The 21,914-nt window shown below is 47.5% G+C and overlaps 2 protein-coding genes and 2 long non-coding RNA genes across 5 annotated transcripts; 3 read left to right on the plus strand and 1 right to left on the minus strand.

Annotated features, from left to right (window-relative positions):
• Positions 1–2,727: 2,727 nt before the first annotated feature.
• LOC112901876 lies at positions 2,728–5,243 on the plus strand. Its single transcript, XR_003230400.1, has 2 exons — positions 2,728–2,759; positions 5,051–5,243. It is a non-coding gene; the product is annotated as an uncharacterized LOC112901876 (long non-coding RNA).
• A 3,323-nt stretch (positions 5,244–8,566) lies between these two features.
• LOC112903467 (lysosomal Pro-X carboxypeptidase-like) lies at positions 8,567–10,550 on the plus strand. The gene is made up of 6 exons (XM_025972738.1): positions 8,567–9,127; positions 9,242–9,354; positions 9,485–9,917; positions 10,100–10,179; positions 10,258–10,307; positions 10,417–10,550. Exons 1-6 carry the CDS (start codon positions 8,570–8,572, stop codon positions 10,548–10,550), a joined length of 1,368 nt encoding a protein of 455 aa, XP_025828523.1. The 5' UTR covers positions 8,567–8,569.
• Positions 10,551–11,110: 560 nt separating this feature from the next.
• On the minus strand, positions 11,111–15,938 carry LOC112902862. The gene is made up of 3 exons (XR_003230683.1): positions 15,767–15,938; positions 13,373–13,560; positions 11,111–11,686 (listed from the first exon to the last, which is right to left on the minus strand). It is a non-coding gene; the product is annotated as an uncharacterized LOC112902862 (long non-coding RNA).
• Positions 14,342–16,492, plus strand: LOC112902861 (B3 domain-containing protein Os11g0156000-like). Of its 2 annotated transcripts, XM_025972045.1 has the most exons (3): positions 14,344–15,709; positions 15,798–15,972; positions 16,057–16,492. In XM_025972045.1, exons 1-3 carry the CDS (start codon positions 15,100–15,102, stop codon positions 16,067–16,069), a joined length of 798 nt encoding a protein of 265 aa, XP_025827830.1. In that variant the 5' UTR covers positions 14,344–15,099; the 3' UTR covers positions 16,070–16,492. The 2 variants fall into 2 exon arrangements, with proteins under 2 accessions (XP_025827829.1, XP_025827830.1); XM_025972044.1 differs by lacking the exon at positions 16,057–16,492 and having other exon boundaries at positions 14,342–15,709; positions 15,798–16,045.
• Positions 16,493–21,914: the final 5,422 nt, after the last annotated feature.

Raw genomic sequence — 21,914 nt, forward strand, 5'->3', positions numbered from 1 at the left:
AGTCGGACACTACAGAGCCAACTGTCCGTATCTCAATCAGCCAGCCCCTTCTATTTTCTCCAACTCTGTTCAAGGACCAAAGCAGCCGACGGGAACCAACCGTACAGCACCAGCTAGGAGCCAGCAGCAGTCCTTCGGCGAGGCAAAGGTGAACCATGTGAATGTTGAAGAAGCAGAGGATGCACCAGGAGTGATTTTCGGTGAGTTTCTGGTCCAATCAACTCTAGCCTCAGTACTCTTTGATTCTGGAGCATCGCATTCCTTTATATCCTCCCACTTTGTGGAAAAGTATGATATCCCTACTATAGCCCTTAAGAGGCCGTTAATGACACGTTCGCCTGGAGGTCATATACCTTGCCACTTAGGCGTCTTAGATATCCCTATAAACCTAAGTGGGGTAGTATTCCTTGCCAACCTAGTAGTCCTTACTTCCAAAGGGATAGATGTCATACTCGGTATGAACTGGCTCACCAAGCACCGAGGAAACATAGCCTGTGCTGAGAGAGCAGTGACAGTCACCAACCACCAAGGGTCAACAGTCACATGCCTAATCCGGTCTAGCCTATCAGACTCCATGGTGAACCACATTCAAGCAGAGTCCCCAGAAGATGTGCCAGTAGTTCAGGAATTCACAGATGTGTTTCCAGATGAGTTACCCGGTATGCCTCCAGAAAGAGATGTAGAGTTTACTATTGACTTAGTCCCCGGAACCAAGCCTATAGCAAAGAATGCCTATCGGTTAGCAGCCCCAGAGCTTGCCGAGTTGAAGAAGCAGCTTGAGAGGCTCCAACAAAAGGGATTTATTAGACCTGCTGCTTCTCCATGGGGAGCCCCAGTGCTCTTTGTGAAGAAGAAAGATGGAAGCATGAGACTTTGTGTAGACTACCGTGACCTGAATGCAGTCACCATCAAGAACAAGTACCCTCTGCCTCGGATTGATGACCTGTTTGATCAGCTGAAGGGAGCTAAGTTCTTCTCCAAGATAGATCTGAGATCAGGCTATCATCAGCTCAGAGTACGACCAGAGGACATCCCTAAGACAGCCTTCAGGATCCGTTATGGCCAGTATGAGTTCACAGTGATGCCTTTTGGTCTAACTAACGCCCCCACCTTTTTCATGACCCTCATGAATAAGGTGTTTATGGAGGAGTTAGATCGGTTTGTCGTGGTATTCATAGACGACATACTGGTCTACTCTAAGAGTGCTGAGGAGCATGGACAACATCTTAGAGTTGTGTTGGGAAAACTCAGAAAACACCAGCTATATGCCAAGTTTAGCAAGTGTGAATTCTGGATGCAGAGAGTCAGTTTTCTGGGTCATGTCTTAACAGCCGAAGGTGTTGAAGTGGATCCAGAAAAGGTCAAGGCAGTATCAGAATGGAAGCAACCAACCTCAGCCTCGGAGATTAGGAGTTTCTTAGGATTAGCCGGCTATTACCGGAGATTTATAGAAGGTTTCTCTAAGATAGCCCGGCCTATGACCGAGTTGCTCCGAAAGGACACAAAGTTTGTCTGGTCTGAAGCTTGCGAGGGAAGTTTTCAAGAGTTGAAGAGGCGACTAACTTCTGCCCCAGTGCTAGTCTTGCCAGATAATCAGAAGAGCTTTGTCGTTTATTGCGACGCATCTCGACAAGAATTGGGCTGTGTGCTGATGCAAGAAGGAAGAGTTGTAGCCTATCCCTCAAGACAGTTGAGAACACATGAGCAGAACTACCCCACCCATGACTTGGAATTAGCCGCGGTGGTGCATTCCCTCAAAATTTGGAGACATTATCTAATCAGGAACAAGTGTGAGATCTACACGGATCATAAGAGCCTGAAGTACATTTTCACCCAGTCAGATCTCAACCTTAGACAGAGAAGATGGTTGGAGTTGATCAAAGACTATGATTTGGAAATTCATTATCACCCCGGAAAAGCTAATGTGGTGGCTGATGCGCTCAGTCGTAAAGCGTATTGCCATCACCTAGTTACGCAAGCCCTAGAGCTGAGTGAAGAAATGAGGAAGTTGAACCTAAGGGTTATACGCCGCTCCTGCAACCATAATCTTAGTGTTCATCCCATCCTGGATGACCAGATCAAGGAAGCTCAGATGGAGGATGAAAGATTGGTATGGATTAAAGATCGCAACAGTGAAGGCAAAGCGCCAGATTTCCGGATAGATAAGGATGGAGTCTTGTGGTTCAAGAAAAGATTATGTGTGCCTAAGCAAGGTCATTTTCGCAGGACCATTTTGGATGAAGCCCATAACTCCACTTATTCCATTCACCACGGCACTACAAAAATGTACCTGGACCTTAAGGAGAAGTATTGGTGGAATGGTATGAAGGGGGATATTGCTCGATTCGTAGCTCAGTGTGATGTGTGCAAAAGGGTTAAGGCAGAGCACCAGAAGCCCAGTGGATTACTCCAACCGTTGCCAATTCCAGTATGGAAGTGGGATGAAGTTAGTATGGATTTTATCACCGGTCTACCCAGAACCCAGAGCGGCCATGACTCGGTTTGGGTAATTGCCGATCGACTTACTAAGGTGGCACACTTCATTCCAGTACGTACCAGTTATGGAGGGGATAAATTAGCCAAATTATATATTGAGCGTATTGTGAAGTTGCATGGAGTACCTAAGAGGATTGTGTCAGATAGAGGCACCCAGTTCACTTCGAGATTCTGGGACAGGTTACATGAAGCACTTGGTACAAAGTTGGACTTCAGTTCAGCCTATCATCCCCAGTTTTCATCACTATTGAAAGAAATGCAAAGTAAGGTTGTTTGCATAATTTTATAAAAGTACAAGTCCTTTTATGCAAATATTTGATTTACAAAAATAACTTTTAAATTTACTCAGGACTAAAGTATAAAAATGCGAGTCATCATGACATGTCTATCCAACCATTATGACGGGTCTATCCCGTCATAATGACATGTCTATCCAACCATTACGACAAGTCTATCCCGTCATACTGACATGTCTATCCAACCATTATGACAAGTCTATCTCGTCATCATGACGTGTCATAAATGCTTGCATTTAGGTCCTGAATTTTATAAAGTTTTACCCTTTAGGACAAAAGCAATTCAAATCCGACTTTTATTCAAAAATTCATATGTAAAAACATAAGTTTTGAGTTTTTGAATTTGAGCCCTAAAGCAATGTTGTAGAGTTTGAAAAACTCTTCAACTTTCGTTTTAGGCATTTCTTCATTTGAGTTTTGGATTGATGGAAAATTTTGCCTTACAGATGAGTCCCTGCAGTTTTCTAAAATTGCGCATAAGTCCTTGAGGAATTCCATTTCCCTTTCCCCTCTGTTTTCCTTCTCCGGTGCTTTCTTTATCTTCACTGGCAACACCATCCCCTTGATCTATAAATAGGACCCCCCTTTTTGCCATTCACCCATGAGCAAGGTAGATAAGTTGTGGTAAGGTTAGTGCTGGACTAGCCACTTAAAGGTGTGCGTTCCTTCGTGACTTTGTCGCTCCAATAAGGTAAGTGTTAGTCTCCTGGTTAAACTTGAGTACGTAGTATATAGGTTGTGATTCATCTGTTGGTAGGCTCCACCTCGCCATAAATCAGGGTCGTCGCACACAGCGCCGGCCGAGATATTTTTCCGCCGCGCGAACCACCTCACCTCATTTAAAAAGGAAGCCGACGCACCTCCCTGCCGTCCCCACCCGTGCTCGCTTTCTCTCGCGCACGCGCGACACACCGGCCCCATGACGGGACCGCGCACTGCCGCCGGCACCGCGCCGTGCCGCCCACCTCCGCGTCCCCACCTTGCCCACGCCGCTGCAGCGTCCTCGCCGGCTTTGCCGCCTCGACGCTCGCGTCTTCAGTGCTGCCACTGTTTGAGCTGACAGCAAGCTGCCGCAGCCCACGCCGTCGCCCGTCCCTGTGCGACGCCGCTGCTGCTCTCCCCGCCTATAAAAGGAGCGAGGCCGTGATGAACTCCGTCATCAGCCAAAGCACACCGAGCCGCCTCACTTCGCTAGCTAAACCACTTCTCACGAGCCCAGCTCACTCACGAGACGAAGCTCCAACAGTTGATCCTCTCCTCAAATCATGTACTATCTATTTCCCCTATTTTCATCTCCATTTGAGCTTATTTTATAGCTTGCTTGTGTTGTTTGCCGGTTGTGCCGTTTCCGCCCGTAGATCACGGAGTGACCGAGGAGGAGCCGGCCAAGGAGTACGAAGGCCAGTACAGCGCGCCGGAGCCAGAAGACCCGTACCGCGAGCAGGAAGCCGCCGCCGCCGACGCGTACGTAAGCGAAGGCAAGTTTTATTGACCCCTACGTGAGCGGTTGCATCCATGTGAGGACGTCTAGTTGTAGCTTTAGTTTAGGATTGATTACATATACCGATGCTTGAGTGATTGAGTGTGCTCATGCATGCATATGAGTAGTTATGCATATCCAGAGTTGAGACTAGGACATGAAGGGTTTTGGCTGAGGCTAGGGCAGCTGGGTATGCTGGAGTCAGCGCTACCGTGGTGGTAGACTGGCAGGTGAGTGCTATCGTGGAGGTAGGCTCGAGTTGACATGTTGAGGAATGGTTGCTGCCCTGGTGAACCATAAGGACCGAGTTGTTTTGACATCTCACCTAGCTTACTTTAGTACGACCACAGGTTCCGTTATGGGCCGGACTTAGCCTAATCCCACTGGTTAGCCTGACGGTCGCAGGGATGGTTCACAGGTATAGACCATTGGGGTCAGGGCCCGAGGGTTTGTGCGGCTAGGCTGGGGCGTGACCATGGCTGGGTGTCGGCTATGTCGGTTGTCCGTTCGGGCAGTCGAGCTTGTGGGTACAGTGTACGACCTCTGCAGAGTGTAGAATCCATTCGAATGGTCCGTGTCCACGGAATGGACAGGCTACGGTGTGGTCCTGACAACTAGTGAGCTACCTACTGTGGGTTGTGTCGGAAGAGCGGTATAACTTAAGTTGCATTACTAATGCATTGTGATTAATGTGCATCGTGCGTATCATTCCCCTCCCGTAGGGTGAGGTGGAACTTGCTGAGTACTTTTGTACTCACCCGTTTATGACTTGTTGCAGAGGATCCTGATTTTGTGCCTGAGGAAGGCGAGTAGTTCGTGCCCTATACCCAAGTCTGGAGTGGTGCCGTCGCAGTAGAAGCCACCATGTCAGATGAAGAGTTTACCCTCGCGTTTATCACCGCTATTGTTGTATTCCTAGTTTATGTTATTATTGTAATCGAACGTATTAAATAAAGCTATGTATGACTGTGCCACCACTTGTGTAATGTATTTTCGCCAGAGACTGCTTCTGGTGTTTAAATACATGTTTAGCTCCGGTTGTTTAGACCGGGGTGTTTCAAAACCTATCATTATCCATCCCACGAACCCACCCTTGGGACGAATTCACTCCTGGTTCTCAAGCTTCCTGTTTCTAAATCAAGGAAACGGATACCAACCAAGCTCCAAGACTTACGGCTACCACAATGTCATGATTAATTTTTTTATGTTCACAATTAAATTTATCATTTTAGTTTTAGTATTTTCTAATAGTTTTAGTATTTAGAAAATTTGGCTAAGGAATATTTCAGCTTAGTAGGCAATCTTGGTGATGCTGGCCTGGTCACCAAGATTTAAGACTACCAAACAAGTTCATAATTAAATTTATTGCATTAGTTTTAAGAGAGCACATTGGAAAATGTTGGTCAAGGATTATTAAAATGTTGGTCAAGGGTTATTTCAATTTAGCTAGAATAGTATTCAATATCCAAAACATAAACCTTGGGAAAAAATATCTCACACTATAGGTTGAATTTTGTGGTGATGAAGAATATTATATCATAACTAAAGTAGCTTTTTACTACTATCTACCGGAACCTGGGGAAAATAAATCCTGGGTTCAAGAAAAGAAAAACAGATGGTGTCAAGATTTCGGGCTACCACACAAGTTCATAAATAAGTTGGGGTCTTTTAGAACTGAGTATATTGGTAGGATAAGACAAAAGCCTGCCATATATTAATTAAAGTTGCTATAAAATTTGATGATGGTCTCAACTGCTTGAATGATCTTCATGGCCACAGAGGCCTAAAGGACTCCATCTATCAAAATAAATGTGCATCAAATGAGCCACTGGTTTTCTGAACAAATGGATTCCAATAGGAGGAGTGCCACTTTAGGTAAATACACGCTTTGATTGAACAGCGATGGCGTACGCACGTCTTTGCATTGCAGGCCTAACACCTTCAATGCCCCCTTTGCCCTGCAATGAAGCTATAGGAATCCAGCAGCACATTAACTTCACTACTTCATTTGATGTCTCACACAGCAAAAGCAAGCAACACCCTTTTTTTTTTGTCTCCTTCGGTTCAGAGAAAAGAAAATTCAGAAGAAATACACATACAGGCGTAAGTTGTGAGATGACGTCTCACCAGTCACCAGCAAGCTTTGAATCGGAGCAGCTTTGGTTTCATGGAGGAGCTCGTATCTTGCTGGTATCTAGCCGCTGCAGCAGCTCTGCTCCTCGATCTCTTGCTGATGAAATGGGCCGGGGGGGCAGGCTCTGGTCGTTTGGTCAAGTAGAAGTTTACTCTTGCCAGTGTGTGATCTGACAAAAAGCTTCGCGGCATTGTTGGGTTGACTCAGAGTAGTTATGTCTATCAGGTAAAAAAGAAAAAAAGGAACAGCATCTGACGGTACCAGAGATTCTGCCGGTTGTGTTATTGCTGCATTGTAGAGCTGATGGGACAGGAAGTGTGGGGGTGCGGGTGTTTTGGTCGTGGAGGGTTAAACTTTAACCTTATCGCTGTAGCGAATCATAGATTAATTAGATTTATTAAATTTGTCTTGCGAATTAGCATCCATCTATGAAAAAGTTCTATAAATAGATTTATTTAATACTCCTAAATAGTAAGATTCTTTTTAATGTGATAGGATTAAACTTTAGCCCTCCGGAACCAAACGGATCTTGCTGAAGAACAAGATAAAAAAGATACGATGCAATTAGGGCAGCTTAATGTGGGCGAAATGCAGGTCCCCAAGAGAATGGTTTTAGTCACCAACATGGGTTGTTTCTAGAGTGATTTTGTTAATGACAAGACCGACCTTGACACTAAGATTTTGATCCAACACTTGCAGAAAACCAAGAGCTGAAATCTCAACTCAAAACCCTTGCTGTTTTCTTGTCAGGAGTGATCAGACCCGATTCAAAGGCATAAACAGCGTACAGCACGAGCCGAACTGACCGGGAGACACCTGCCTACTGCATGCGCTGCGAGCGCAAGGCAACACTATAAATTCGTCGCCAGTGCCGCTCGGATATGGGATTCCACGACAATGATTTTGCAATCGAGAGAGAGACCTCTCCTCTCTCTCGCACACCTGCTGGCTGCTGCCATCTTTAACCTGTTTCTGAGATGATGTTCCAAGAACTGAGCCACTGCAGTGACAATAAACCTAGTGGTAATTAAAGGGGTGCGGTCAAAGGTTGCACTCCCATCGCGCAGTAAAAACCAATGCAAGTACAGTGGCGGTGCAGTAACTGCTGGGGATCAGAAGTTCAGAGCTGCTGCGATTCATTGCTCCGTCTCAGTTGCCTTTCAAGTCCACAGATCCAGGGCATGAGAGAGGTTTGCTTTGCTAGAATAATGTGATGATGATCTGATGATGGCATAATGATTGATCAGTCATCTGATATTATGGATTCTTAGAGTCATCTAGTTTTTGGATTTATCAAAATTGAGCCTTCAAAATCGGCCATAAACTGAGCCTTTGCAGACGCTAGTTTGCTTGGGGCTTGCATTGGGCTTGGAGTTTAGTGAGCAGCCATGGCCAACTTCGCCCGGGGGCCCACGACCTAATGGGCAATGCACGAATGCTCTGGTCTCGCTTTCGCATATGTTGAAATTTTTCCAAGCATGCTCTAATGACTCGTTCTTCAGTTCACCAACATGACTGAAGTCAGTGGCACATGCTTGGGAAAATTTTAGGCATCTAGGCATAGAGTATCATTGGCATTTGGCAAAGATTACAGTTCTATAAGTTTCAAACAGACGCAAAGTAAATCAAAGAAATGAGCAATTGCACAAAACAGATAAAGATAAACGGAGCGTTTTCTTCGGAATCAGACGTTGGACCATGAAAAGATAAAGAAAAAAATGGGATGAAAATAGGCCATGGACACATTCCAACCACTGCACGTCCAACAAACTCTACTCCAGTCAACTAACCGTAACCTTGCATCCGATTTTTCTGTGCGCGGCCCAATTCACCGATAACGATCAGCATGGATTTCGCAACCATATACGATCGAGTATATCCTCTCCGGCTTCTTCTATCCATCGTCTCCATTTCTTGAATCCATCTACAACGAACGAACTAGCTTATTAGTAGACCACCATTGATCAAACACCAGCCATGGAGAGGTTGATCGCTGCCGGTTTACTTCTACTGCTACTCTGGTGCCAAGCGGCTGCCGGAGTGGGCGGCGTCGTCGGCAGGCGGCCGCCGACGCTGGCGAGGCACTACCACCACACCTCGTCGTCGTCTTCGCGGCGGCAGCGCGCGGCGGCGGGCGACGACGCTGGCGTGTCCGTTCCGGCGATGGTGCAGTACGAGACGCGGCACTACACGCAGCGCCTGGACCACTTCAACTCGGCGCCCGCGAGCTACGCCACGTTCCAGCAGCGGTACCTCGTGAACGACACCTTCTGGCGCGGCCGGACGGCGCCCATCCTCCTGTACGCCGGCAACGAGGGCGACGTGGAGCTCTTCGCGAACAACACGGGCTTCATGTGGGAGGCGGCTCCGCGGTTCGGCGCCATGCTCGTCTTCGTGGAGCACCGGTACTACGGGCGGTCAATGCCGTTCGGGGGCCGGGAGGCGGCGTTCCGGGACGCCGGCACCAAGGGCTACCTCACCGTGACGCAGGCCCTCGCCGACTACGCTTCGTTCGTGCTCAGCCTCAAGGCGAACCTGAGCGCGCCGGCGGCGCCCGTGCTCGTGCTCGGCGGCTCCTACGGCGGGATGCTCGCCGTGTGGATGCGCCTCAAGTACCCGCACATCGTCATGGGCGCCGTCGCCTCGTCGGCGCCCATCCTCAGCTTCTACGGCCTCGCCGACCCCTACGCATTCTACGACCGCATGACCGACGACTTCAAGGTTGATCGATACTGTATTATTCGTGATTTATTTATACGTACGGCGTATGTACTTAGAATTTAAATTGGAATGCTCCATCGATCATCGATCGATCGATCCTTTTTGTTTGTGTAGAGCGAGAGCAAGCACTGCTACGAGGTGCTTCGTGACTCGTGGGCTGAGCTCGACAGTCTGCTCGCCACCAAAGAAGGCACGGCGCGGCTCAAGAGTGCATTCAACATGTGCAAGTAAGGACGGAGAAATCTTGTTGCAAGAAAAAACAAAACAAAAGGATTCATTTTTGAAAGGATGCAAGAAATTTGAAGTGATTTCGTAGAAACACCGGATCACAATCCGTTCGCCATGGATGCGTTGCAGTGGCAGCAGCGTGGAGGACATCCCGTCGCTGCTGGAGAGCGCGGTGGTGTACGCGGCGATGACGGACTACCCGACGCCGTCGGGGTTCCTGACGGCGCTGCCGGCGTACCCGGTCCGCGAGATGTGCCGCGCCGTCGACCGCTCCGGCAACGACACTCTGTCCCGCGTCCGGGCCGCCATGGGCGTCTACTACAACCACACGGGCGCCGCGGCGTGCTTCCGCGGCGAGGAGGAGGACGACCCCTACGGCATGCTCGAGGGGTGGGACTGGCAGGCGTGCACGGAGATGGTGCTCATGACCTACGGCCTCAGCAACGACAGCATCCTGCAGCCGCCGTGGCCCTTCAACCTCACCGACGTCGTCGCCAGCTGCCGCAACGCCACCGGGCTGCCGCCGCGCCCGTTCTGGCTCGAGACCGAGTTCGGCGGATACGTAAGTGGTGCACTATACTGGTGGGGTGTGGCAGATGATGATGGTTCGTTCCTACTGGGCCGTGGGCTGGGCTGGAGTACCCAGTTCGTGGCCTGGTTGATTGATTGATCATGGGCTGGATGTTTCTGCTGGCCCAGTTACTGATCGTGTTACCTTTTTTTGGACATCGTCTTGTGTCTCAGGATATTGGGAATGTGTTGAAGAGATCCGCTAGCAACATCCTCTTCTTCAACGGGCTGCGGGATCCCTGGAGCACTGGAGGGTAATGCAATGATCTGAATGAATTCGACGGAAATATAGCGGAATTTCGAAAAAGTTCAAATTATATGCCTGGTTTCAGGGTCTTGAAGAGCATTTCCGACACCATCATCGCGCTGGTCGAGCCCAAAGGTCGGTCGGTCCATTATCAAAAATACAAACCTCCTTTTTTTAAAAAAAGAATTTGGATTTTCGTCTTCGCTGCAATGCGATGCATTTCATTGACAAAGTGATCGATCAGGCGCGCACCACGTGGATCTGAGATTCTCCAGCAAGGGCGACCCCGAGTGGCTGACGCGAGTGCGGGCCAAGGAGACGAGGATCATAGCGCGCTGGCTCAAGCAGTACTACAGCGACGAGGCCATCTCGACCTGACGGCCACATGCATCGATCGTTTTCCTCTTCAGTTCTTTCGCAGGCCAGTAGGTCTGCTAGTTTTTTTTCTTTTTTTTTTTGAGGAACTATAGGATCATTAGTTCATATAGAAACCAGGGGATGGGTCGATGTCCCTGGCCGAAAGCTACTAGTGATCACTCTTGCAACAAAGAAAGAGGGCAGCAGGAACGATGTGTGAAGGACGGCATTGCTGCTTGCGCCCATGATGCTCTCGCTCCACTCTCCAGTCTCCAGGCTCCACTCCCAAACATGTGTGAAGGACGGAATGAAGAGGGACCATGAGGCCCATGGCACGCGGGCCCGACGAGCCGATCAGCCCAGGCGCGGCGGCAAGGCCCACCGCCCACTGGCATGGCAGCATGAGGCCTGACTGGCAATTTTGGTGCAGTGGCAGTGCAGCCCCTACAGCTACAGGAAGGCCGCATGTGCCACGCACAGTCAGCCACACATCATCTGCGGCGTTCAGTGTGCATGCTCGTGCTCGGACTTGGGACCCGGAGAGAGAGGTAGCGAGCCGGCCCATGGCGTATCAGTTGCAGTTGCAGCAGCACTGTGTTCACTGTTCGACGCAGCAAGAGAGGACTCCCAACGCGTGGCGTGATGCCGGCTCGGTCAGTGTGGACCTCAAACCAATTGGCTCCGGGACTCGGAGTACGCACTTCTCAAAGGGCAGCAACCAAGCCATCAGCCCACCACACACACCATCACAGTGTCATGCACACGCACGCAGAGATCCGGGCACTAATCACACGGTCACGCCTCGCCACAAGCGCTTCGTTGCGTCCGCTTTGCCCCCCTGCTCCTGCGCCACCGAAGCTGCCACGACGCCCAGCATACCAGTTCCTCTCCCCATCATCGCCTTCCTTCTCGTCCCCGTCACGTCACCAGCTGAGCACCCAACATCTCGCTCCTCAGTGCGCGAGGAAGAAAGAAAGAAAGAAAGAAAAGGCCCGGGTCGGCCTCAGAATTCAGAAGATCGGCTTGCGCCGAAGTCCAGTAGTCCAGTGAGAGAGATCGCAGGCGCAGAGATGCGGCAGTCCTGGACGTGCGTGGCGCAGAAAGTTTTAGTCAGCCTCGGCGACGATCGCGTAGAGCACAGGTGCCGAGCTGCAAGCCTGCAACCACAGAAATGACATCAGTTGGACGGATGGTCCCGGCGCAAAGGAATGAAGAGGGGGAAAAAAGGTTCAGCCGGTGAGATCTTGCGAGATGTGCTCCAGGATGCTGCTTGCCTCCTTCCAAAAGGCAAGCAAAGGGTGGCAATTATGCAAGAGAATAATCTACAGCTAGGTTGTTTTCGTTCGCATATCATTGCGAGGCACACTAGGGCAAGCAGGGTTCACTGTAGCAGTTTAGAGTTTTTCAGGGCATATGTATGAGGATTTGCCATGATAGTCGCATGATGCTCTCAATTATTGACGATAACAACAGGAACCACGGATGATCAGTATATAAACGCTTTGACAACGTTCATGCAGCAGCTTAAACTGATGCATGCATCCTAGCAGAGTTTTAAAAACTGACACCAGTTTATACATGGTAATAGTACATCTGTTAAGCAACAGCCTGCGCTGATAGGTTGTGACAACATTTAATTTTCAAAGGCAGATCTAATAGCTTGCAAGTATAATTTCAGGCTAGCTAACAAATGACATCTATCAAGGGTCCAAATCAGTAAAGCTTAATTGCACATTTCCACGGCAGCATTTGTGAGCAGAGTGAGTGAGGGTAACATGGCGCTCGAGGTTTTTCAGCACACTACATGCATGAACTTTGGCGAAACAAGCAACGCCGTACGAAAAAGGAACCGAGACCACAGCAATAAACAAAACCAGGAGCAATAGCATGTGTCCCCTTATCTTGAGTTATCCTGTATTCAATTCCACAAGATACCAAATCATTCATGTGCATGGAGAAACCCAGCCCACATTATCAAAACCTTTGGGGCAGGTGAGCTGCATGATTGAGTTAAGAAAAGGACCTGCTGCGTGGTTCCCTACTGGGGCTCGCATGGTCGTGTTTTAAATATTAGGCACTTGGTCAAAATTCATAACAAGTGCATGCACTGTTCCGGTGCTGCAAATTAGTACCCGGCCGTGTAGTTTACAATCTAGTACGTTCTCCCACATGTTTAACAATTTCACGTTGAAATAGAGTATCTTGATGCAATACATGCAAATATGCTGTTGCCAATAATAGAAGAACCTACGTTAAAAATGCGAATTTGTGACTGCAAATTGTTGTACATTGTGTTTCTCCATGTTTGAAGTTGTCTTCTCATCAAGTTTGTGTGGTCAAACAAACCTTTACAATGGGAACTCACATATGTTTATAAAGGCTCTCATGATCTCATCCCAGAGACCACTAGAAAACTGAAACATACGCCTCTACAAGCCTATTCAACTTTTGCAGACAAGGGCTCATCATTTGCATAGAGCTGCAATGGAGCACCCTTAACGGCTTTTTTAGACAAGATTCCATGGACCAACTGGACTCAATCGTTCATGGCTTCATGCTGTTTCATACTCCAAGAGATGCTAGATATAGACTAGTTATAGTTTAATCAAGATTACCTATGTCATGCCATCAAGTATATACTAGTCTTTTGCAGTGCATTCGTGCATGTAGCAAGTGATTATCAACTTCCTATGTTGCATGTTTCTATGTTCATGCACACAGAAAACAAAAGAATTAAGAATAACCCATGGGGATTTGCATCTAATAGGGGTGATGAACTGTGAGGACTAAAAGTTGCACACGCATCAGTAGAGAAAAGGCGGACCTGGGGACAAAAATCTTACCGTCTGATTCAAAATGCTTTTAGAAATTGGAGAAGGCAGATCTTTGTGCAGGTCCAATCTTGATCCTATTTCCAGTTCCAATGTTCGAACATTTTGGCGCTTGGGAACTTGAAGCCCCAGGAACAGAAAGCGGGACAGATAAGACTAATGCCACGTGAGATAATAATCACATTCCCGTTTCTCTGGTCCTGGATCCAAAAGAGAAAAAGCTAGGTAAGAAAAAAACTGTATCTGTCATTTCCAAATATATGGAAGTCACCTAAATGTTGGAAAAAGACAAGTAACGGAATCGATGGAGTGATTATCTTTGAAGATCCGTTCAATCACTGTTGTAGCTGGACTCTTGACTGCACCTACTAACAGAACGAGGGGCCCTAATGGCCCGCTGGTTTCCCAAAGGTTGACAAACTGAATAATACTTAACAAAAGCATATATTAGTCAGCATACAATGTATCTAACCATGTACTACTCCGTCTGTTACCATGTGATGGAATACCTGTCTCCAAAGTACCAAGCAAAGCGACATTGCTGATTTTGTCCTTAATATTATACAGAGTTTGATACAGATCTGCATTAAAAATGTAAATAAACAGATCATATACTGTTCTGCATCCCAATCCTCCAGCAACGAGAGGTGCTCCCCAAATGCCCAATGCATGAGAGCACCAAACCTTACAAAAGGTCAGCTAACACGGGGAAATAGAGTATTCTCGCTTTGCATTTGTACCCCCAGTGTCCTCAACAGAGGCAGGTTGTCCTACGAATGAGAAAATAATATCTTACAGCCAATTCGATCGATTGTGTAAGAATCCAATCAGAACCAGCTTGTTACTTGGAAGTCTTGCTGCCGCATTAGGTGGTCAGCCACCTATTCAATGAGACAGGCCTGACAAAACCCTTGATTGTATTGAATCTGAGATCAGAAAATGGCTGGTTCTGCTACAAAATAGTGCGTGATAGTTAGAGCACACGGCCCATACACCTCAAGTGTCACATCCTGCGAGATCAGTACCCTGAACCAGTAATTGCCCACCAGCTATTCCCGAGCGGACCACAGGTATAAAACTGCTGCCAATCTATCGATGCATCTTTTCACCTAATCTAGCCTAGGGTACCTCATGCCTCCAGAATCTACAAGCTTCAGCTCCTAACCAGCACTTTCTTTCACCGTCCTAGAGGCAGATTGAACTGAAAAACCTAGACTTTGCAGGTTAAAATTCGGAGCTCATGACAGTGGTCTCACGTAGGCTCCAACCACCAAAGCACATGGAAAGCAGTGGTAGGGCCTACTCCTCTCCACCTCCCTGGATGGCTGTGGTTAGTCCACAATGGCCAGGCACCAACTTTGAAGTGCCACCACCTGATCGTCCCTCATCAGCTATGCTCAGACTACATATTCTAACCTCAGCACCTCTGAAGCCCTTCACTTTGATTCCTCCTGTCTAGCCAGATTAAAAACTCCTGCCCTCCTCTCCAAGATCAAATGCATCAAGACCACATCGCTCATGTACCAGTACCACCGGGGAAATATTAATACTGCATCCCATAGACGGCCCCAAGTTCTCCTTGGTAGGAGGCTATAAATGCTGGACCAAGACACCTGCATGGTTCTCTACGCGACACACCATCACTGCTACTCCTCCCTACCGGCAAGCTTTCGCTGCAGACAGGAACCTAACACACTTGTTCGCTCCCCAAACTCTTTCTTCCCTCCAGCAGAACGGCCATGAATCACCTCTCCCAGGAGCACCCCCAGGCCTGGCCCTGGGGTGTAGCCATGTACACGAACCTACACTACCACCACTACTACGAGAAGGAGCACCTGTTCGAGAAGCCCCTGACGCCAAGCGATGTAGGCAAGCTCAACAGACTGGTGATCCCCAAGCAGCATGCCGAGAGGTACTTTCCCCTCAGCAGTGAGTCCGGCGAGAAGGGCCTGATCCTGTCCTTCGAGGATGAGGCCGGCAAGCCGTGGAGGTTCCGGTACTCATACTGGACTAGCAGCCAGAGCTACGTGCTTACCAAGGGCTGGAGCCGGTACATCAAAGAGAAGCAACTTGATGCTGGTGACGTAGTGCACTTTGAGAGGATGCGAGGCTTTGGCATGGCCGACCGCCTGTTCATCGGCTACAGGCGCCGCGGTGAGAGTGCAACAGGAGCTGCTGCATCTCCACCCACCGTGTGTGTAGCGGCCCCTGCACAGAGTGCTGGTGGAGAGCAGCAGCCTTGGAGCCCAATGTGCTACAGCACATCAGGCTCATACCCAACCAGCCCGGCCAATTCCCATGCCTACCGTCACTCAGTGGACTATGATCACAGCAACATGCAACATGCAGGTAAAAGACTGAAAACCAAAGGGAAGAAAGCACTGTAACGTAGTCTTCTCATCATACCTCTTACACCATTTCTGCTGAACAATTGCAGGAGAATCTCAATGGGACAGAGACAACAGGAGTTGCAGTGCAGCATCAGCACCGCCTCGGCGGCTCCGGCTGTTCGGCGTGAACCTCGATTGCGGGCCGGAACCGGAGCCAGAGCCGGAGACACCAACGACAATGTACAGCTACATGCATCAAAGCCCGTATGCTCCCAGTACCTGGTCAGCACTGCAAAATCATCAGAATAAGACGCACCATATATAAATGTTCCTATAGCTAACGAGTTTTAGAACTCAATATGACAGGGGCAGTCCCTAACAACATGATGAGGAGATTTAAGCTATGCTTGCAGAATACAAACAACCAAAGTAGTTGCTAGCAGCAGCCTAGTACTACTTGCACAAAGTGACAGGTTTGAATTGACCTGCGCAAGGAAAAGGAAGGAAGTGGAGAGATCCCTTGTTTCCCGGACAATCTTCCTTCCATCCCCAGAGTGTTGCCTTTTGCTATTTCTTTTTTCTTTTTTCCATGGCTTCCAGAAACCCTACTTACTGTACGGGATCTGGCAGCAGGCAGCGTGGGAGGTTTCAGGAAACATCAAGTTACCAAGGAGATCGAAGGGGAGACAGACAGAGATGTGTACGAATGTGTCATCTGTATCTGTGTGGGTCCAGTCGAGAACAAAACTGTGAAGTTGATGTATCCAGGCCTGCCTCCTGAACAAACAAAGCAATATCTCCATGGGGATTTTGTTCTCTCCCCCATCTCCTTGCTTCTACTGTTCTATCCTGCAATCAATTAGTCGTGCAATGCTTTCACTTCATGCAATCGATAGGTTGAATGCTTTCACATAAAGGGATAAGTAGGCAACAGTGCAAAAGTAATGTATTTCAACTTTTTTTCCCAAAAAAAAAGTGTGGCATGCTGTTTTGGAAGATGTTATAAGAGAAAATTAGTCACTTGTACAGCAATATTTTGAGTGCTAATCCTTTTATGCTGTCAATAGCAGTGGTCCCCCTTACATGCCCAAGATTTTGCAGGCAATGCCCTCCATGCCATCTACATCAGAAATGACATTAGTGTGGGCCAAAATGACAAATTTTCCATTTCAGAGTTATGCCCAAATATGTGTTCATCACCCCGTTGAAATTCCTGTTGCAAGCTCGCAGAGATTTGCATTGTTGGTGAAATGAGACTCCAGGTGTTTACGTGTGCATCCTCTTGAACCTAACAGGCCAACAGCAAAGTAACAGTCAATGGTTGGTTTGGTGATGGATGGAACGAGCATAAATGGCATGAGAGGGTAGGTCTTACAAAGTTTTTGGGTGGCTAAGAGACAGCGAAGAGCAGCATAATTAAAGGTAGGAAAGGAAATGACCCAAAAATAATGGCATATAAGGATAGTAGATAGATAAGTGGTAATTTACGCAGAAAAATTGCAAAACTCCAATGTGAAAGAGATGGTGGAGGGCATAAGCAATGCCGACACCTGGAGATTTTCATGTCCTAATTTTTTAAAGCCGGACTCCACCTTTTTGTTCCCTGGGGAAGGAAAGGTTCAACGAAAGTTTAAGGGTGCAAGAGGGCTCAATTTGCCCTAGTAGGATACTTAGAAAAGGTTGGCTAAGTTGATGGTCTAAGGGGCAAGGTAGACACAAAAGGCCACAAAACTCCAATAAGCATCAAGATTCCTTACAGCATGTATCAAAAGAAAAACAGAGGACTGTCTCCTACTTTTGTTGCCTATGTAGAGAAGGGGCAAAAAATAGCCCGTACGGGGCTAACAGCAGTTTATTATCTAGACCGCCAGTCAATAAAATGAAGTAGATATCTAGAGGAGTATGACCTAACTAAACATTGGTTCTTAACCGCAGGTAAGCTATAGTTAGCAAAGGAAGGGTTAGCATCAGAGCTCGTGAAACGCATCAATGATTAAAAACAAATACATGAAGAATCTTGAGTAGAACTAATAAGTAGGTCGAATATATAATTCAGGGTCACTTGTCAATTCTTAGTGTTAAGACCATGCAATACTGTAGGTAGCCTGCGAGCTAGGTATTTGCTACATATAGATACAGAACAGAGACAACCGTTAAACAAGGTCCCAGAGCATTATATTGATTAATGGAACATTGACTGCAGGTTTCAGATTCATCTGAATGGGATTTGCTGCAACTGCGGTTATGATGATTAAACAAGTAGGTTAACTGCCGTATCAAAAACAAGATTTCCTGTCTGCTTACTAAGAAGTCTAGACCACAAGCCATGTGCAGGGGTTAGCTTTCCTTAGTGCCAAAGACGAGCCTTATCCCAGGGTTACATGATTAAGACTTTTGAACACCAAATTGTTTATCTTAACACCAGCACAATGGGTCATGTGACTGCCATAATGATAAAGTAGACCCACCCTACTTAACACATACCGAGGAAAAGAAAAATATCAAAGGGGGGCAACTACAAAGTACAATTTAATCACGTCATCCATGTAAAGTATGCATAGAAATCTTCAACTTTTACCTTTTGATGTTCAGCCTAGCAGTTTCATTGCAGGCTCACAGCATTGGATGGGGCTACCAAAGAAAGAATACATGTGAGTATATGTCACTGCTATGATGGTGGGGCACTAGAAGTAACCATCACAAGATTGAAAGCCACCAAGATGAGGATGCATCAGATATAAGAGATGGTCCCCCTGGGAAAATGGGTAGCAGAGGCCAACCCCCAAACTGGTGCAGAGGGGGGCCAACTCAGACTGGACCAACAAAATGCCCATGATACATCCATCAGGCAATCAGCCACTTGGTTTCCTTGCTTTCCAAGAAGCCACTGTGGCACTACCTCCTCAGGGTCATGAACAAGCATTGTCTGCAAGAAAGGCTAGCAGCAACCTGATGAATGGCCCTCTGAATGCATTGTTTTCCGTTTCTTTAAATCCCTGCTAGTGGTTATAGAGCCAGCTTTTCTTCATAAACAGTACTTTCCATAAGAAACAGATGTGGCATGGACAAATGGTAGACTAGTGGAGGACTCTATAAGGACCTAATTTATGTTCAAATGTGCTACGTAGCAGAAACCACCCATAGCTACCAAGTTCTTAAATCATAACAAAATAAATATGAACCGACTGTATGTATGTTTCCTCTCCCATTATCCATATCTTTCTGTAGAACAGGGTATGGGGAACAGATCTTTGGGTTGTTGATAAGAAATACCGCAAGACCTAAAAAATAGGCTATAATCATTAACAGGAACAACATGACAGTGGGGAAATCTCATTAATATTTATTTGTGAGCAACAAAAGTGCAGCAAGCTTTTTAAAAAGGAAAAGGCATAGTATTGAATAGCACGGTTCTTTACAAAATGAAAAAGAAAAATGTGTTTGCAAAATACAAACAACTGCACGTTATTAGATAATGAAAAGTGGGGCTGAAAGTGATTGTTGTTATTTCTAGAATATTCTTGCTCATTGCCATGTTGGAGCAAAGACACACAATTATTGATGCAAATTTAAGGTTTCAATAAAATAATTGTCAAGATCATATGGTAAGAGCCTCAAGGACACTTGGTTACCAACTGTTTAAGGCAGAAAAGATTAATTAGAAACATCAAGCTAAAAGCAACATGGATTTAAAACCTAGATGAGTATGTTTAATGATAATATTTTTCCAATAAAAATGATGTTAGAGCAACATAACAAAATGCAATATAAAATTTAGTTAGGTGCTAAAGATACGAAATTGTTAAGGGCATAAAAGGAAGAGGCACCTGAGCAAAGGAGAAGGTAACAGAAATTTCCAGGGCTTGTCGTTTACTGCAGTACAGTAACAGTATACACTATCCAGTGAGTTGCATTGAATTCCTCTTAAGGCGCACAGAATAACAAGCCCAAAGGGAAAAAGAAATCCAACTCCTACATGAACTCCTATAAAAGCAAAATTTGCATACCTACGAATATACAGGCTTATGATAATAACAGAAATACTGTACAAGATGGAGATCCGTTCAGGATTCAGATGAGCCAGGCCCACACCTGCGCTTCCATCTGCTATGCACAGTCCAGATGACAGTGCTGATATTACACCAAATGGGGTCAATAGCATGACATTATTGACTTGGATGAGGAACCTGTCAATATAAGCCCTGACATAGGTCTTTGGAGCAGCAGTGTCACTACTCACGTGAAAATAATTTGCTACGTGATGATGGCAGTACCACGGGAAGGTGATTGCCCTTTCACATTCAGTCCTTTCTCAATCGGCAGAAGTCCCCACATGACCATGATCCATCCTTAAAATGTTGAAATCTATTGATTTCTGGCAACGACTGGCTGTCCAGTAGCCTGGGCTGCCATCTTTCTGAAGGAATAGAGTCTCCGCAGATCGCGAGGTTCTTGCGTGACTTCGAAGACAAAGTTATAAAACCAAAAGCAAGGTGGCATTTTTTTTTTCCTTTTATTGTTGTGTTGAAGTGCCTATTCATCGTGAGCAAATTTCTTTCTTCAGAATAATCATCAGTGACAGGGGGCCATCCTAGAAACATGTAGTTGACAATTTGCTAAATACCTGCCCACCAACTGAAACATCCACGACTATCCCGCGATAAACAGAATTGGTGCGCGGGGGCCAATACAGGCAACCAGCAGAAGGAGCTCATCGCAAGGCATTCCCGTGAAGCGTTTTCAGCACCGCGGGACACAGGTCACACATACAACGAGAAGGGCATTAGCAAACTCATGACCCCGTGAAGAAGCCCACGGTAGAAAAAACAAAGGAACCTCGCACCTCGCCCAAAAACCTGTCCTTTTCCATCCAACTTAAAATTGCGCACGCCTATCACCAGACTTTCATAATCCTAGCACACGGGACGGCAACTGCAATCGAGCGAGCGCGGGGGGAAGCGAGTCCGTACCTCTCCCGGCGGGGCATTCCGTCGAACGCCAGCGCTGCGCTCCGCGCGGGGCGGCCCCGTGTGCGGACAAAGGCTGCGAACACGAGCCGGCGAAGCATCCTCCACGCGGATCACGGCCGGGTGCGGGTGTCGCGATGAGGAGGAGAGGGCGCCGATCGGGCGAGCAGCCGGTGGGGGACGGTACGTACGAAGCAAACGGGGCCGAGGACAACCGCGCAGGCTCGAGGAAGACGAAGCGAAAAGGGGGAAGAGAGTGGGAATGGCGGGCCAGCATGAGCCTTTCGGCCTCGAAGCCCAGCAAAGGTATGGCCCAGGTCATCCTCCTCAGTCTTCTCTTGGGAAAATAGGAGGCCCAGCAGGCCAGGGCTCACCACTGTGACCATATAGGGCCAGCAGTAGTTGCAGGCCCTTAACGTAATGCCTCCCGTGTTCATACGCAGCAGGATGCCTGAAAAAAGGGAAAAAAAAACACGAATGCCCATATGTTTTCAAAATGTTAAAAAGATGTCAAACCTTTCAAAACAGAACTGAACTTTGGTGGTGACGGATGTCTGTTGCAACAGCATGCACAGCAGGCATAATCCCAGCGAGCAGAACAAAAACATTCCGAGCAGACGGCATCGGCGACGATTCTCGGGAGTCTTGTTGGAACACGATCCGGCCGTCCAGACAAGGCATATTCTGATGTCTGCCGGGCAAGTTTCTCGACGCCCTTTTGTTCCAGACCGACCACAGGATCGACCCAGCCTAGCTCCCATTTGCATCTCAGTCCGTCAGTGTGCCAATAATCCTTCACTCACCTGCGAGAGCATCGATTCCACTCTCCCGTGCTCTGTGCGAACGTGTAAAGCATAACAGTGAACGTCTCAGTCAGTCGAAAAAAACAAGATTGACGACGCGACGACCTAGTACCTGCGCTGCCTGCACTTGAGCGATCTTTAATTCTTTGTCTGTATCAGTAAAGAGCAATCCGATTCTGGATTAGATCTGACGATAGTGCGCAGGGAATACAAGATCAAGATCGAACAAGCTCGCGTCATCAGAAGATAATATATGCTGGATCCTCCCAGTACCGGTTTCCATGTCACCGCGACTGACTGACTCCCTCATCTCTCAATCTTCTTCTCTGCCTGAGCCTGACTCGATCTCGCCGCCTGCAAGTGTAAAGCACCTGCACCCCACTCCCCTGTACCCTGATGATAGCTTCCCCAGCCTTCTGTCCGGATTCAGTTTATCCGCGATCACACCCGAACG

This window comes from Panicum hallii, chromosome 8, assembly GCF_002211085.1.
Source record: "Panicum hallii strain FIL2 chromosome 8, PHallii_v3.1, whole genome shotgun sequence".
Classification (NCBI taxonomy): domain Eukaryota; kingdom Viridiplantae; phylum Streptophyta; class Magnoliopsida; order Poales; family Poaceae; genus Panicum; species Panicum hallii.

Excerpts from the sequence above, each read along its gene's own strand:
- LOC112903467 (XM_025972738.1), top strand. The coding sequence starts at position 8,570 with ATGGTGCAGTACGAGACGCGGCACTACACGCAGCGCCTGGACCACTTC. Across the intron at positions 9,128-9,241 it reads GCATGACCGACGACTTCAAG|AGCGAGAGCAAGCACTGCTA; the intron begins GTTGATCGATAC and ends TTGTTTGTGTAG. Across the intron at positions 10,180-10,257 it reads GATCCCTGGAGCACTGGAGG|GGTCTTGAAGAGCATTTCCG; the intron begins GTAATGCAATGA and ends GCCTGGTTTCAG.
- LOC112902861 (XM_025972044.1), top strand. The coding sequence starts at position 15,100 with ATGAATCACCTCTCCCAGGAGCACCCCCAGGCCTGGCCCTGGGGTGTA. Across the intron at positions 15,710-15,797 it reads CAGCAACATGCAACATGCAG|GAGAATCTCAATGGGACAGA; the intron begins GTAAAAGACTGA and ends GAACAATTGCAG.